Genomic DNA, 16,567 nt, shown 5'->3' with positions numbered 1-16,567 from the left:
CCCAAGAGCAACTAAAAGTGACATTTTTGAGGAACTGCAGCCTAGAGAGGAACGTCCTGGAAGAAAGCCATTTTGAAAACAGAACTTTGGAGCAGATACCAGCCACACGCCTTCCCAGCTAACAGAGGTTTTCTGGACATCATTGGCCATCCTCCAGTGAAGGTACCCAATTGCTGATGTGTTACCATGAACACTTTATGGCCTTAAGACTATAACTGTATAACCAAATAAACCCCCTTTATAAAAGCCAATCCATTTCTGGTGTCTTGCATTCTGGCAGCATTAGCAAACTAGAACACAGGTGCAAAAAAATTCTTTCTCTCTCTTGACTAGAGTCATCAGGGACCTCACCAAGATGCCACATTCTCCAAGCCATCCTGAAGAAACACTGAAGCCAGAAGCATCATGCCTAACCCTACTGAAGACCTCCAAGGAAAAGACAGGAGTCATATAGTTGAGAGGGGTGGGAAAAAAAGGAGAGACACATTTCAAGTTTTCTCAAATGGCTTTAATTGGAGACTGGAACCCTCTAAACCAGAGGGTCAGGCCTGACCCTGTAGGACAAGGTGTGGTTCCCAAACAGGGTCAGAGGAGAAATGCATAAATGAGGTTGAGATAAGGAGCCCCAGACTCCCTGGTGTCCCTTTTGAGAGTCTATTTGAAGCAAATTATGGCTGTTGTATAAGCCTTAAAATTTCATTAATGACACCAAGATACAGGTTCTTTTCTTCTTCTGATGCTAAAGCTTCCTCCTATGAAGGGAGCTCTTTCAAAAACTATTGGGGATCAAAATTCAGCTCTGTAACTGCACTAATATCCCTTAGTGGAGGGGAAGCTGCTTGATGCAGATACTGAGCTGACCACAAAAAAACACTGGGGCCTAAAATTGCACTAACTGGTTACTCTTCTCCCACCAGTGTCTGAGTGCTCCCAGATCCTGTTTTGAGAAGATCTAACCCCAGAAAAGAACAAATGCTCATTGCTTGATTTCCATGACCTGACTTCTCTGAGGTCCCCAAAAGAGGGGTGAATTGCAATTTGCAGAGCTGTGTAGAATAGCAGCCATTATAATAATCTTGAATTTCTCTTGGCCGTTCTTCATAAGAACAATTCAAAACACAATCATAGTAATAATATCATCATGTTCACCTTCTCACAAAAAGAAGGCAGCTCTCTTCTCTTTACTTTACAGGGAAATATGAGGCCTGGAGAGGTAAAAGGACTTGTTCATGGTTCTACCACATATCAAGGCAAAGAGCTATCAAGGGCCCCCACCTTTTCCATCTAGACTGTTTCTTAGTCTATGTTGCCAAAATGCTGCAAGCAAATATTTCACTGTTTCTCTACATTTTTCTAATTTATACCTCTTCTTGCTTTCTCATATGTGCACCTCTGGATTTGGGAATCCCTCTCAGTGACTCAGTCTTCTCCCTTGCCTCTCCAGTCCAGGGCAGATCACACCCCAGTCACTGTCTTTGTCCCCTTCTTGGCTCAAAGCTCTATTGGGTGGAAGACACCACGTAAGCTGTAGCTATGTACTTCTTGCCATTTCTGTAGGTGGTCTTGTCCCAGGCATAGGTCTGGATGGCCAAAGGATACCCACCCAGGCTTAACTGGCACCTGTGGGGAAAGATCACCAAATTATAGGGGTCTTCTGCCTCACCTGGCCTCTATCCCCAGGCTGGAGGCAGCAAACCTTATCCGAGCAGAAGGGGCCCATCCTGTTTTAAAGGGGCTCTAAGACAGAGCTGCCACTGCTTCCTTCAGCCACTGCCTCCAGCTCCCCACATGCAGGTAGCCCTTTCAAAATCTATGGATTATTTTCTATATTCTTAAAAAACACTGCACTTCACCTTTCCTGGAGCAGTATTCCAGAAACCTAAAATCCCAGATTCTAGAGCTAAACCTCCAAAATTAAATGACTGTCTAGGGTTACAGAAGTAGTAGGACTCAGAGACTCTCAGAGAACATGAGGCCCAGGGATTTCAAACTGTACTCTCTGGTATTGTAGGATACCCCAAGCAGCCTCTTGAGCCAAGTATATGGAGCTTACATCCCCAAGGCAACTCCTCTTCTCTGGAAAGGAGTTTTTATATAATAGGGTCTATTTTATCTAATAGGGTCCTGGGGAGAAAGTGGGGAGATGGTTCTACTGCTAAGATGAAGTTTGGCAGCCACTGGTCTAATCAAGCAACTTCATTTTCCAAGTGAGAAAACTGAGACCCAGAAAGGTGATTTGTCCCAGCCCACTCAGCCCTTGGTGGCAGAATCCAGGTCTCCGAGTCTCCCCAAACTGAGGACAGCTTGTGGTCCCAGCCTGCTCTCTAGGCCTGGCGGGTCCAGTACTTACACTTTGCCTGGCCTGGCGATGAAGCACAGGGAGTAGAGGGCAAACTCAAACTCAGGGCTGCTGCCTATGAAAGCTGAGCCCACTTCCTTGTAGTAGCCGTCCCAATTGAACTGCATCGCAAGCACGTCAGGGTAAGAGTCCCACTGCAGAGAGGAGGGTGGCAAAGGATGCTCTGGTGAATCCCACAGAGTGGAGTCAGAGGGGTACCAAAGGGCAACAGTCAGCCAGTATGTGTTGAGGGTCCTTTGGTGGCCTGCATGGGCTTCCCAGTAAGACTGGATTCCTTAAATAGAGGAAACAGTCAGCCCTCTAAAGTCTGGCACTGTCAGTGCTCATCTAACATGGAGGCCAGAGCTACCATCCATGCGACTGATCCCTGGGTGGCCTCATATTTGTAAGGGAAGGACAATTTATTGTCCCCAAATTATTTCCTGGCCTAGGGTAGTAAAAACTTCTTCTTCTTTTTTCTTTTTTTTAAATAAAATGTATGGTGTTTAATGCAGACTAGCCTGGCTAAAACTTCCAGCAAACTTACGTTCTAAGGAAATTCAGGCAAGGAGTAATTTTTCTCTTTGGTTCTCCCCTCTAAGAGTCCTCCCCTGCCCCTCATCCTCCCACCGAGATATGTTACCCTCTGCCTCCTGCCATTCTTGAGCCTTCACTATTTGGAAGGGAAGGTCCTGGATGTACAGCAGATGGGGAAGTCAGATTTACAATCTCCATTAGGCCTCTGCTGAGAGTCAGGGTGAGAGACAAGCCTGACTGCTTGGAACACAGAATAAAGGAGGCAAGCTAGACCCTAACAAGAATTTTCAGCCCACGGGTCAACACTCAATACTCACAGGCCCGTCATAGATGTGGCTGTAATAGTCAACCAGGCCCTCCTTCTCCTGCAGGTAGAAGCGGATCCAGTTATGGAAGCCAGTGACCTTGCCTTTTTTTATTTCACCTGTAATAGTCAGAGTCCAAGGTGGGTGATCAGGGCTTCCCACCCCTCCCTCACCCTCCAACCCCCTTCTGTATCCCCACACCAAACCAAGACTGTCTCCCTGCTCCTGTCTCTGACTCTTAAAACGTCCACCTGTTCAGCCCCTGGCCCTGCACAAGTAGGGGTCTTGTCTCTGACTCCCCAGAATCCCTCCCATCCTATCTCTCACCTTGGGAAGGCCTCCCTTCTGGCTCAAGCCCTTGGGAGAATTCCTCCCCCAGGCTGACCCTGGTGACCCTGGGGTACTCCTCCCAGACATTTCTCCAAGAGTAAGCCAGACCTGGTGGGAGCTTTATGGGGAGGGGCAGTGGGGAGAAAGACCATGGCCCTCTTGGGAAGCAGCTTACTAAGCACTGGAAGCAGAGGACTGTTCAGAGGCAGACAACCTTGCCCCTAAACAATTCTCCCATCCTAGATAGATTCCTTGGGGGTCCCAGTACTTGGTGTTCTTTCACCCTTATGTAGTCCTGAAAAGACTGTTCTTCAGAATGGCTCCCCAGGCTCCTCCCTCTTGGCCTGGAAGTGTCCCTCCCTGCTAGCTGGCTTGACTGCTGATTCATCAGATGCCTAATGCTGCCCTTCTCCTGAGCTAAGCAGTTTCTCTTTATTTCTCCACCTCCGGTTTTTTCTTTCCAAGCAGAATAATCCCACCTGAGAAGACATGTTCAAAGCCACTCGAGTCCCCCTCTTCTCCACCTCTTGAATAGAGCCCAAACCACATGTTCTTCAAGTCGCTGATGAACTCCTGTTCCGAGCTGTAGCGATCTAGGGAGAGGAACACAGAGGACTTAAGAGAAGGGAAGGCAGGTCCAGGTCCTGGGAAGTGAGGAAAGGCTATCTGCTCCAGCATATGAAGAGACACATGGGTTCAATCAACTGGTATTTGATGGTTCACTCAACATTTATCTATGGGGCACCTATTTTGTGCCATGACCAGATCTAAAGGCTGGGGATCCAGGGGGGGGAAACGAGGATAACACCCCATCCATGCCAGTGGAGAAAATATATTAATAAACAATAAATAAATAATATGATTTCATGAAAGTTCTATGAAGGAAATAAAGCAGAGCATCCCATAGTGACTGGAGGAGGGAGTGGGGTGCGCTTCTAGAGAGAATCAGAAAGACCTCTCCGAACAGGTAGCATCAATCAAAGACTTGAATGATAAAGAGTCGGCTATACAAAGTTCTGGGGGTAGATTCTCCCATGTAGAGGGAATGGCAAGTGCAAAGGCTCTGTGGCAGGACTGAGCTTGGTGTTCAAAGAATGGAAGGAAAATCAGTATGGCTGGAAAATGGTGAGCAAAAGGAGAGAATGGTAGGAGAGGACATCTAAGAGCCAGTCAGGAGCCAGATCATACAAGCCACAGCAGGGAGGTTAGATCTCAGTTTAAAAGTAATAATAACAAAGATCTCTTTGATTTATTGAGCACTTTCTATGTGCCAGTCACTATTTTAAGTACTTTTGATGTAATAATATTGAATCCCCATGTTGGATCTTCACACAGGTTGGTATTAATTATCCCAAATTTAGAGATGAGGAGACTGAGACAGACAAAGTTTATTAACTCACCCAAGATCACACAGTTAATAAGAGGTAGGGTCAGCTCTCAGGTCAACACAGTCTGTCTCCAGGGTCCAATCCCTTAACAACTGTACTGCTTTCTGGTTGATGGAAAGCCACTGAAGTGTTTTAAGCAGGGGAGTTATATGACATGAGCTTTGTTTTTAAAAGATCACTATGGTGTGTATGTAGAAATATCTCTGGGGAAGTATGAGTGGAGACAGAGAAACCAGTTTTGAAGCTAATGCTTTGTCCAGGTAAGAAATGGTGGTGGCTTAGGCTGTGTTGGAGGGGTGAGAAGTGGGCAAATCAGGGATATATTTTGAAGGTGGCAGTGATAGAAGTTACTGATAGAGGAGATATGGATAGGAGGCAGTGAGATAAAGAGAAGAATTAAATATAATCCTGGGTTTTTGCCTGAGCAACTAGATGAACTGTAGTGCTATTTATGAGATGAGAAAGACTGAGAGAAGAGCAGGTCTGAAGGAAGCAGTGGAAATCATTTCTCTTTAGACTAGTTCTATGAAGATGCTGGTTATACACCCAAGTAGAGATGGTGAAAAGGCAGTTGAGACTCCAGGGAAATGTCAGGGTTGGAGATTTAAATTAGGGTGCATGAAATATTGACTGTTTACTGCCCATAATTATGTTGAAGTATACAAAATAAACACCAAATGTATTCCCTCCTTTCAAGGATGTAAAATGTAGTTAGAAAACAAGATTAAATATACAAGAAATAATGGAGAATGAATTCAAGAACTAAATAACTACCACTTACTGAGCATTAACTAGTTTCAGGTCTTCTACTGGGTGCTTTGTATGTATTAATCCTCAAAAAAAAAAAAAAAAAAAGAAAACCCAAACATTTGAAAGATAAGACACAGAGAGGTAAAATCACTTGCACAGGGTGACAGACACCACTAGCAAGTAGCAGAGCTGGAATTCAAACCAAGTCTCTCTGACCCACGGCCACTGCTATTTTCACCACACCCCAAAATCTTGTCATCTGAAGAGATGCCGGGAGCCGGCTGTGAGTCAGAGGAGAGGGGCAGCCTTTATGAATGTGGTGGGATGTGTGTGAACCAGTGGCATTTGAACAGGGAGAGAGGTGAAAAAAGGGTGCAGTCATGGATCCGCCTGGCCACGGTATCAGAACCCTGGGTTCCAGGCCCAGCTCTGTTTCAGCTTCCTTTTGGGCCTCAAAACAAGTCATTTAGCCTGTGTGGACCTTCATTTTTCTCACTGGAAAAACTAAGGTCTCAGTCTAGACCTCTGATTCTCTCCTTTTCATTCCAAAGAGAACACCAGGGGGCGGTGCAGGATTGCTTCCCCTTCACAGGGATTGTTTGTGTGTCAAGGGCTACTGAAAAACAGAGCCTGTTACCAGCTCTAATGGGAGGCCTGAGGATGGAGGGCAGCAGCTCTGAGCAGAGGTGACCCCATGGCCAGTGAGGGAAGACCCAGATAGAGCTGCCCCTGAGACAAAGCGCAGCTGCCCAGCGTTCGGGAAAGGAATCTGCAGGACACCAACAAACACAGCCCCATGCCAAGAAGTCCGAGGGCCAGAACCCTTTTTGGCCTGATTTGAATGTGGATATCTGGACCTACTCCAACCAGAACCCTTACCGGTAGAACTTTCCTCTCTGAACCTTCGTTAATTTTCTGTTGTTGTTTCCCTACCAAAAATGTGGAGTCTGCCAACTATCTTCCAAGACTTAGTGCAGGAAGGAAGAAGCAGGGTCAGGGACTCGACCTACCTCGGGTGGGGTGGGGTGGGGGTGCCTCAGGGGCCTACAGAGAATCCTGAGATTGGAGCAGAGGGCAGGGGGCAGAGGCTCTCTGGAGGATCCTGAAACTGAGCCAGACAGAAGATGGAGGGATTTCCAAGCCAGGCAGAGGATTCTTCAGCTCCTGGCTGATTCCTCCCAAATGTATGCTGACCTCCAACTCTTCCCCGCCTTCCCACCATGGAGACCCCCACTGGCGCCGGGCTCTCCTGCAGACAGAGCCAAGAGCCTGAGACAGCTCACTCACTCTGGTGATGGAGGAAGCCATAGAGTTCCTTCATGACTGCCGTCTTCATGATCTCTCTGAGAAAGGTGTCCTGCTCAGCCAGCTGCTGGGCGCTGAAATGCTCCCCATGGCCTGTCACCCGCTGGTAGTTGTTGAGGAGGTTGATGAAGGCTGCATACGTTGGCTTGGAAAACAGCTTCTCATTGACGTAGGTGAAAAGCCTGGGGGAGGTGGAAGGAGACCCACCGATAGGCCTGAATGTGGAGCAGAAACCACTCCAAGAACTTCCAGACAGGCCAGGGACAGACCCATGGGAGTTGGTATCAGGAGCAGAGTAGGGATTTCAGATACTCTCAAAGGTCACACTTTTCTTCTACTTCATCTTTTGGAAGGTCAGTTCTATCCGCAGCCTGGCCAACCACAGAAACCCCCCCACCTGAATGCCCACAATCCCTCAAGAGGCTTTATTCATCTCTGGGGAGCTCTTTTTTTCTCTCCCTTTGATCCTGCCTGACTTGGAAAGAGAAAAAGAAGCAAGAATGGAGCAGAGACTTTGGAGGAAGCGGGAGGAGTAATGAGGGGAACTCACGGCTCTGGGCAGCAATCCACTTGGTCTCTAGTCTCTGAGGGGGGAATGCGGTTTTGGCTATTGAGAACAATGTCTGCCTTCTGGGCTTTGTTGGTGTCTGCCCTGTAGATCTTCTCAGAGATGCTCTGAAGCTCCTCTTTGGTTATGGCGTCACTGCTGTGGGAGAAACCCCCTGGGAGGAATCAGAAAAGAGTGGTCTCAGCTGGAGAGAAGGCCAGGGGTCGGACAGCTTTCTGCACCTCCAAGAAGCTAGCAGTGAGGGCAGGACACCCTGCTGTCAGAGGACAGGGACTTAGGGTCTAAAGGACCCTTAGAAACAGTGCATGGCACTGGCCACAGAATAGCCACAACACCCCTTTCCTCTAAGAGGGTTCTCAAACTTTGGCATGCACCAGAACCACGGTGGGGTGCGGTGGGGTGGCTTGTTAAAATACAGATCGGTGAGCCCCACCCACAGAGTTTCTGATTCTGTAGGTCTGAGGTGAAGCCCTAGAGTTTGCATTCCTAATAACTTCTTAGTTTATGCTAATGCTGCTGGTCCAAGGACTAAACTTTGAAAACTATTGTTCTACAGAGTTCCTCTGTCTCTGGGGCTATGCTAAAGGGAGCAGGAGACTGACCATGGTCACACAGGCTCTCAAAATCCTTGCAGCAGTTCCCAAACTCTTGGCAGCGCCTGTTGCAGTGGCAGGGGTGGTACTTGTCGAAAGCTTCATGGCAGCGGCCCTGGCAGGAGCTGGGTGCTGAGTACAAGTCTGAGAGAATAGGGGTAGGTGTGTCCCAGGCCGACCTCTAGAGGTCGCTCTGAACATCCCACAGGCTCCATCTGGGCTGTCGCCACCCCACGGCTGCACCCCGCCCCCCTCAGCCTTGCTCTTGTTTCTCTTCCCATTAAAGATCTCCGGAGAAGGAAAACCAGAAAAAACAAATGAGCTTAATTCGTGCACCCCCTTCACAGTCAGGAAGTCCTTTCTGATGTTGAACTTGACTTTCTGGCCTGTTGTTTTTATATTCTTCTCACTCTAAAAATAAAATCTCTTCCACTTCCTTCTCAGGGCAAGCCTTTCCCCAGGCCTCAGACTCTCTCCCTGACATCCCCACCCTCCACCTCCCAAGCCCCAAGACTTCTTCCCTCCCAAGCCCCAAGACTCCAGCAAGCTCAAGCTGCTCTCGGCCACCCCCAGGCGCTGGCTTTGGGGTCTGTCTGGCTCAGACCTGGGCCTGTTGCCGCTGGTATGGCCGCCCTCCCCTCATCAACCTGTCACATCCCCCCTTCTTTATCCCAAAGACGCCCTTTGGGGAGGCAGACTCACTGTTAGCCCTGAGCTCCTCCGCCTCTTCCTCCAGCTCCAGGAACGGCTCCAACTTTTTGGGATCCCCTTCTACTGTAGGTAGGAAAAACAAAGTCATCAACCAGCCCCAAGTTTCCCCTCCCCTTTTTCTTTGGTTCTCAGCTCCTCCAACCTCAGGGAGTCAATGAAAACAGGGGCTAGGGTACAAGTATCAAGCAGAGGTAGTGAAAGCTGAAAGTGAAGACAGGAGAAGACAGATTATTGAAAACCTATGAAAAAAGAAAAGAATTTCCCCAGGTGACAAATCTCCTTACCACTTTACCACTCTAGTGCTCAGTTTGCGCATCTGCAAAATGGGTAGGGAGGGGGAGGAGTTGATCCCTTCTGGACTGAAAACTCTACTTTTGGTAAGACTGTTCTTTAAAATTGACAGGTGAATAGAGAATCTTGACACACATACATACACACCAAATGACAAGGCCCTCACTTAGGAACATCCCATACCTAATCACTTCCAGATAGAGTGAAGAAGGAAATCCTCCCAGAGCCTCAAGGAATAAGAACCGTTTCCTGAGATACCAGCTTCCCTTCTCTCTTTGACCACTGGGCAGTGGCCACAGAGTCAATGTTTTGGGGGGGGGGGGGTTGGGTTCAGAGCCCACCCCTATTGCTGCCTCAATCCCTGAGGACCAAGTCCTAGGCTAGGGGCAAAGAAGGGGTAAGGTGGGAGTGGGGAAGAAGCAAGGAAGGAATATTCCTGGGGACTCTGAGTTCCTCTTTCATCACACAGTGGAATAGTTGCCCCCCAAGAAACACCACTGTTTACAAAGTGGTGCAGAATCTGTTAGTGTGTTTGCTGGATAGTATTGTGTTATCACCAAGAGTCAGTTTTTTCATTCGGACATCAAACATCTTCTGATCATTGACTTTATTCCAGGCTGTGTTCTACAAAGTGAGAAGGCACAGGCTTCTTAATCCAGTCACATTTTATGCTAAATAGACTTTTGTGAGCTGCTCTGGAGTCACTTATAATGCTTTTTTTTTTTCCTATTTGCAAATCAGAGACTTACAGATGAAATGGCTCCTAAGTTGGGTATTATCTCTATCTTGAAGTACAAACCTGATGCTCCAAGGTAAACAGGTCTTCCTATTTCTGCTGGATGGTAAGAAAAAGTGGGGGCTTGGGGGCAGCAGAAAAAGGGTAAGCTCTGATGCTGGGTCTGGGTCTCCCTGCCTGGGCCTGGTCATCAGGGCCTTAGGCCCCCTATATGATGCTTTTGTATAAATTAGAGAAAGTTTCCTTCTGGATGGAAATAGCTCTGTGGGCACTTGGCTGAGTCAACAGACAGCACCTTTGAGCAAATTAGGAAAAGTTGCTCCTTTCTCTCAGCAGACACAACTATGCACCAGGGCACATGGCTTGGCAAGAAGGGTACCAGCTGGATTTTGGTCCCACTTGTCCTCCCAGCCAGGTGCCCTCATGCCGTGTATAACTCTGGGGTAGCCTTGCTGGTCATTACCTACCATGGCTGCAGTGACCATGTTTTCCAAACTGGAAGTTGTGGCACCTAGTTTGACAGTAAACTTAGCAAAAGCTGGTGTCACAATGCAGAAGAAGGTTATTTATCAGCCAAACAAGGGAGTTATTTAAAAATGATGTTTTTCAAATGATCCATGTTAAAACCATACCGTTGGAGTAGTTGAGGAACAACTGGTTTTCGAGGGCAGTGCATGTTCCATTTTAACCTCTGGGTTGGGAGTGACTGGTCAGAGATGTGGCGGCCACTTGGTCCTTCACTATAGGAAGAGTGGTGTGAATCACGACAGCCACCATGAAGCCTCAAGCAAGTTGGGAAAGTTCTCTGCCATTTTTATATTTTTGTGATTTAAAATGTTGAATAACAATTGGTAACCTAAAATGTGCTAAAATACCATTCTTACCATTTTGCTTTTGTGGAATTTGTTACTTAAACTTTCAAGATATTGTTAATACTGATGATTCAGACAGATTTCCAGGTAAACAACTTCTACTGTATTTATGTTGGGGTTCTAAATGGGGACATCCTGGAAAACCTGGAACAAGTAGTGACCAAATCCCTGACTGCTCCCTGCCTCTGCCCCTCAGTGTCCTCATTCTGTCCCCGTAGAACCCCTCCCAGCAGTTCCAAGCCCTGCTCTGGGCAGCTGGACACTCAAGTCAGCAGCCCCCCAGGCTGGCTGACTGTGGTCTGTCCTGCCAACCTCCCAGCTGCCCCATCCCACAAGGAGAGGCTCGCCGATACACAAGCACTCATCATCTTCACAGCAGTCCCCGTGCTGGGGACACCGGCAGTCACACTGGCAAACAGTGTCCGGGTAACATTTCTCATTACAGCAGGATGCACATGACTCCATTGTTCCTGTGAGCAGTAAAGGTCACAAACTCAGCTCTACAGGGACCCGATTCTCCTTATAAAGGTATTCCTTGCAGAAGCATTCACAGAGAAGGAAGGCACCACCCCTGGCAGGAGGGTCATTCTATCTGCAGAGAAGTAGATCCACAGCCTCCTGGACACAACATAAGCCTCTTCCCCACCCGGAACGTACCACAAACCCCATGTCTCGTGGCTCACGGCCCAAACCAGGAGTACAAACTCAGACGTCTATTGGGACTAAGCAGGTAACATACATGAGTAAAGAAGCCGGGTGGGAGGCAGTGGGAAGAGGCAGGGACTGTGACAAACTTCAGCGCAAATGCCCTGTCTAAAACTGGCAGCCACCACTCAGCCCCAGCCCACTGTTGTCATCTTGAGATGTAGGGTCAGCATTGCCAGAACCTCCAGTTTTTCAAGAAAACTTTAATTTTTATGTGAAATTTCCCAATTTTTTGAAACTCTAGGCAGGCCAAAGAAAGGTGGTCTGTGGATCGGACGTGGCCCACAAGCCACCATTCACCTGTCTGTAGATGAGGACTTCTGTAGATGAAGTTGCTGCTGTACTCATTGTCTGCTCAGCCTCTTCCCTCTGACCCATCCCCTTCTTCTCATCCCAACCTATCCCTTTTTGGTTTTCTGCTGCTTTGTTCTGCCATCCCCTCATCCTGTCTCCTCTGCACCCTGTTTTCTTTTGTGCCACATCTTTCTGTTCTGTCTAGTCTTTGGAATGCATTCGGATTAGTGTTTGCTCAGGGTGGGAAATGAGGCGGTTGTGGATGACAATTGGGCTTTGGAATAGGACTCTGTTATGTAACCACAGACCGAATCCATTACACCAGCCAAATGGTTTGCAAAGCAAGCTTTGGTCACAAGGGGCAAAAGACAAGAGGTTTTGAAAGGAACAGCACAAACCTACTACCACTCCTAAAACAACAAGCTCCAGACGCTCCTCCTGAGGCTGGGTCAGCCCCACAAACAGCAGAGGGAAGCAAGGGCACAAACCAGGGCGACAGCTCGCTCGAGGCCGTTTCCTTCCACCCTGGGCTGCAAGAACGATAACAAGAGTCTTTGTTTCCATTGAGGTTCCTGAGGTTTGGATTCGGCTAATGTTGGGTTTGGGGTCAGGCTGTGGGTTACGGAGAATGTCAAGATCAGAGTCAGACTTACATTAGCATCAGAATTTGTCTCAATGAGGAAACTGAAACCCAATTTGCACCACAGTTAGAGTGAGTTAGATTTAGATTAAGAGCTACTTAGGATTTGGGTTTGAGTTATATTTATTGGTGAGGTCATAATTTTGTATTGATGTTTGGGTAAGGAATAGGGTTAGATTAAAAATGATGTTCAGGGCTGAGGAATGTATAAGGATTAGAAGAAGAGAAATAATTCCAGTTTCGCCTTAGATTTGGAATGTGTTTCTGGTTGTGATTTGATACGGGTAATAATTCTGTCAGTCTAAGCTTGGATTGGGTTGGAAGAGGTATCATGAATACGAGTTTAGTTACTAGTTCAGATTAGAGTTTATACTGTGTCCACTGGGGTGGCAGAGCAGAGATATTAAGAACCTGAAGTCTGTTACCAAATTGCATGGGTTGGAATTCTGGTTCTGCTGCTTTCTAGCTATATGATCTTGGGCAAGTTGCTTGACCTTCTGTGCCTCAATTTCCTTATCTGTCAAGGTGGAATAGTAATAGAACCCATCTCATATGATACTTATGAAAATTACATGAGTTAATATTTGGAAAGCATTTACAACAGTGCATGACAAATAGTAGCGCCATATGGATGTTCGTTAGATAAATAAATGGTGTCAAAACTCCATGTCCGTCTTCAAGGCAGCAAGTGTTCAGACTGGGTGGAGCGGTCATTTCCTGTGATGACCCTGATGACATAACCTAGCTGACTCCCTCCCTGTGGGCCATCCTGGGGGCTGAGGTGTCAGCACCTTTATCTTGTGGACAGTTTCCTGGCTGTCGTCATCACTGTGGGCCTGTGTTCTTTATACCAAAGACGTCTCAGGTCAAGGTTAACCCAGATCCTGAGGCAACTTCACACTGTGTACAGCTAGGAAGGCAGGCTTCTGGTCTAGTGGATGGGCCCTATAAGAGAGTAAGGCCAAGGCTACCTGTCCCTTTAAGCCCATAGGAAATCCTCTTGAAACTTAAAACAATGCTCCCCTAGAACCCAAAGGCAAAGATCTTAAGGAGAAATTTTCAGCCCAGGAGGAAGGCTCTGTCAGCTGCCTGCTCAGTCAGCCTGGCAGTACACCCAGAATCCAAAGGGAGAGAATTCAGACAAATCAGGTCAGGGTTTCTGACGGGCCAGATCAACGAGTCCAAAGAAAGAATTCACTCCATTCCAGCAGCTGGCATCAGTTCAGAAGGGCTGCAAGTGAATAGTCTGCTCTGTAGGGTTGAGGACACCCCCCACTGGTCCAAAAGTGGACTTGTAAATGTCTGCTCAAGATCTTTTTTCCCAGTAAGAGCCAGGGGTTCTTAACATTTCTCAGGCAAACTTGATCTGTTTCAAGACGACCTTGGGATTTGAGTTGGAGGAGAGGGTGGGAGGCAGAGCCTTGCTGTGCTGTCCTGGAGACAATCAGAGGACTAGTCACCCTGACTACTCACGCCAGCATCCCCACCGGCGCCTCCCTGTTCACACGCCGCATTTATGCTTGGCTCACCAAGCCAGCGCCAGAGTCACTGCTCAAACCCCTCATCCCTCTGCCTCCTCTTTCTGACTCTTTCTCTGCCTTTCTTCATTTTGACCTTTCCTCTCTCAGTCTCATATTCTTCCTCTAGGATCCATAAAGAGCTTAAGGCCCCTCAGGAAATGCTAAATTTATCTGTCCCTGCTACGACTCCAGTGTGCCAGCACGTCCATTCCCTATCTACACTGCCCACCAAGAGAGCTTGGTCCCAAGCATGGGTGGACACAGTGTCTCCATACCTCAGTCCTCAGCCCCTGTCATGGCTTAGATATCCCACATCTGTGCCTCTCAGGGAGCCCCAGATGCTGTTTCCACGGAGACAGAGCCCACCAAGAAAGTTCATCTCCAGGACCAGCTTCCTGCTTCTGTCCACTTGAAGCAACCAAGCCTCTCAGCACGTGGTCGATGACCTCCCCCCGCCCCCAGTATGATTCACATGCTTGCATCTAAGCTCTGAGATGTTGGGGTAGTGTAGGCAAGAGCAGAGCTTTTTCTCTCTCACCTTTGGAAAGAAGGAGGCGTCACCCACTCCATCCTCACTTTCCCCTCGATCCCACCGCCAGATCAGACAGCTGCTCTCACCCCCTAATAGAAAATGCTCCAGGTTCACTTTTGAAGCTGTTGCTGCCTCTGTCCTGGAGAGAGTCCCTCCTGGGGCCAAATGTCTCAAGTTGTACTCGTCTCCCTGGGCTGGGGTGTTCCGTCCCTGCTGGCCACTTTCCTCCACACCAACAGACCTGAGGCCAGAGTCTCCCACACCCTCCCTCTCTGCCACTGCTTCTCCACCACCCAGGTCTGGGGCAGCTGACTCCAGGTCTTTCTGCGTGGGAGCGAGGATAGCGGTACACTGTCCATCTGTTGAACAGCTTTCCCTTATAAGGGTTTTCCATTAAGAAATCCCATTAGAGGTCTCCTTATCCACAAACTGATTGGAAATGGACCCAAGAGTAAATTTCTCCCAGAAATATTTATAATCACAATCATAATCAAAGTTCCAATTCATTGAGATCTTATTCCATGTCGGTGCTTCCCATACATTATCATATTTAATCCTCACAAATAGTGCAATGGAGGAACACCCTGGGTGGGTGGAACGAGCAGAGAGCTCAGCTCCTCTCCTTGGCACTCATTCCTACCCACCCCGCTAGCCACCAATTAAGACATCAGCATCAGCATTTTGCACAGTTACTAAACAGGAAAGCGAATCTTCCTCTGCCCATCCCATCCCCAGCACCACTAGTAACCATGGCCGGGTCCCATCTCTGTTCATTAATTTCAAAGACCAATTCCTCTGACCACTTGGATAACCCCAGGTAGGACATGGCCCACCTCCTGGTCAGGGGACCCTCCATTTTTCTTCTGAGGCTGCTCTTCTTCTAAGGTGTTACCCAGAGAAAGATCACCACCCCAGACAACCTCACCATCACCAGGCAGTGAAGGAGTGACCAAAGACAATCAGGCCACTCAAACCCAGCTTTCTACCATGCAGTGGTCCAGGAAAACAAAACCTTGATTAGGTCAAATGTCAGGTTGGACTAAAGGATGTTTAGAGTGGTCCTCAAGGTGTCAAGAAGGGGTTTCCATGAAATTAGTCCATCAGACCTGGAACTCCCTTCACACTGTCCACTCCACTCTAGAGACAAATCTTGTGCCCTGAGACAAGGACAGGCTTACAGTGTTCCAAGGCTTAAGGACAGAACTGGAACTTCTCCACCACTTGTCCCACTGCCTCACCCTCCACCAAGTTTCCCAGGTCTCTGTTTCTTATGCAAGTGCTCCCATCCCACCCCCATCCTACCCCGCCAGATAGCAACTTACCAGCCCAGCCCAGGCCGCAGAGCACAACCACAAACAGAGGGACACAGGTCCTCATGATGCTCACTTGGAGGCCAAAAGGGGATTAGTTGTTAGACATTCACCAGAGTCAAGGTGAATGCCTCAGCTCTCAAGTGAGCCTTATTTCCCAGGCTGATCCTTTTAAAGACAGGGCTTGTGGGTCTGGTGCCTCCAGAAACTTCCAGGAAGGAAAAGTGGAGGGAGGGATCCCAGATGGATAGGAGGCGGGGCCCTGCAGCTTTTTGAAGCTAGGGGGGAGGTGACTAAGCAGGCAGGTAATTCCAGATGTTTAGAACAGGTAATTCTAGATGTTTGTAGCTAGAAAATAGGTCATCCACACAGGCACAGCAGGATGGGCCTAGTATGGGGGGTTCTTTCTCAAAATCAGAGGCACTCATGGGCTAATCTTGTGTGATCCCTTTCAAACACCCACATGAAAGCCACAGGCCTGACCTTCCAATAGGCTACAGGTTGGCATCATCTTTGAATTCCTGGTGCTTAGCATAGACACTCAGCACATAGTAAGATGACAATTAAAAGTCTGACAAACAGTAAGTGCCAAGCGAAGGTTGGCGTTTTCAGGAAGAAGAGATGTAGGAGGTATGGGCCAGAAACAAAGACTGCTCTTATTACCATAAAGCTGCGATATCTAAATCACCCTAGAAATACTATGCATATAGGCCTCTATCTCTTATTGAGTCAGCATCTCATGATTTACTTGTTTCAGGTTTTCACAGGTCTCAGGTTTCTGAAGCAGAGGAAGAGCAAGTGCCATCTTAAAAGCAGTTAAAGCAGCCACTCTTCCTCTCCCA

The 16,567-nt window shown here is 48.0% G+C and overlaps 1 protein-coding gene across 1 annotated transcript in view; it reads right to left on the bottom strand.

Moving 5' to 3' along the window:
• Positions 1-511: 511 nt before the first annotated feature.
• Positions 512-16,567, bottom strand: part of ENDOU (endonuclease, poly(U) specific) — a 25,601-nt gene continuing 9,545 nt past the window's right edge. Inside the window, exons 2-9 of the mRNA XM_037847470.1 lie at positions 8,817-8,888; positions 8,124-8,258; positions 7,504-7,675; positions 6,936-7,135; positions 3,990-4,103; positions 3,193-3,299; positions 2,351-2,493; positions 512-1,620 (exon numbers count right to left, since the gene is read on the bottom strand). Of these exons, the coding sequence (XP_037703398.1) occupies positions 1,500-1,620; positions 2,351-2,493; positions 3,193-3,299; positions 3,990-4,103; positions 6,936-7,135; positions 7,504-7,675; positions 8,124-8,258; positions 8,817-8,888 (1,064 nt within the window). The 3' untranslated portion in view covers positions 512-1,499. The remainder of the gene's footprint in view (positions 1,621-2,350; positions 2,494-3,192; positions 3,300-3,989; positions 4,104-6,935; positions 7,136-7,503; positions 7,676-8,123; positions 8,259-8,816; positions 8,889-16,567) is intronic.

Source organism: Choloepus didactylus, chromosome 8 (assembly GCF_015220235.1).
Source record: "Choloepus didactylus isolate mChoDid1 chromosome 8, mChoDid1.pri, whole genome shotgun sequence".
Classification (NCBI taxonomy): Eukaryota; Metazoa; Chordata; class Mammalia; order Pilosa; family Megalonychidae; genus Choloepus; species Choloepus didactylus.
This window is presented reverse-complemented; position numbering and strand designations above follow the sequence as displayed.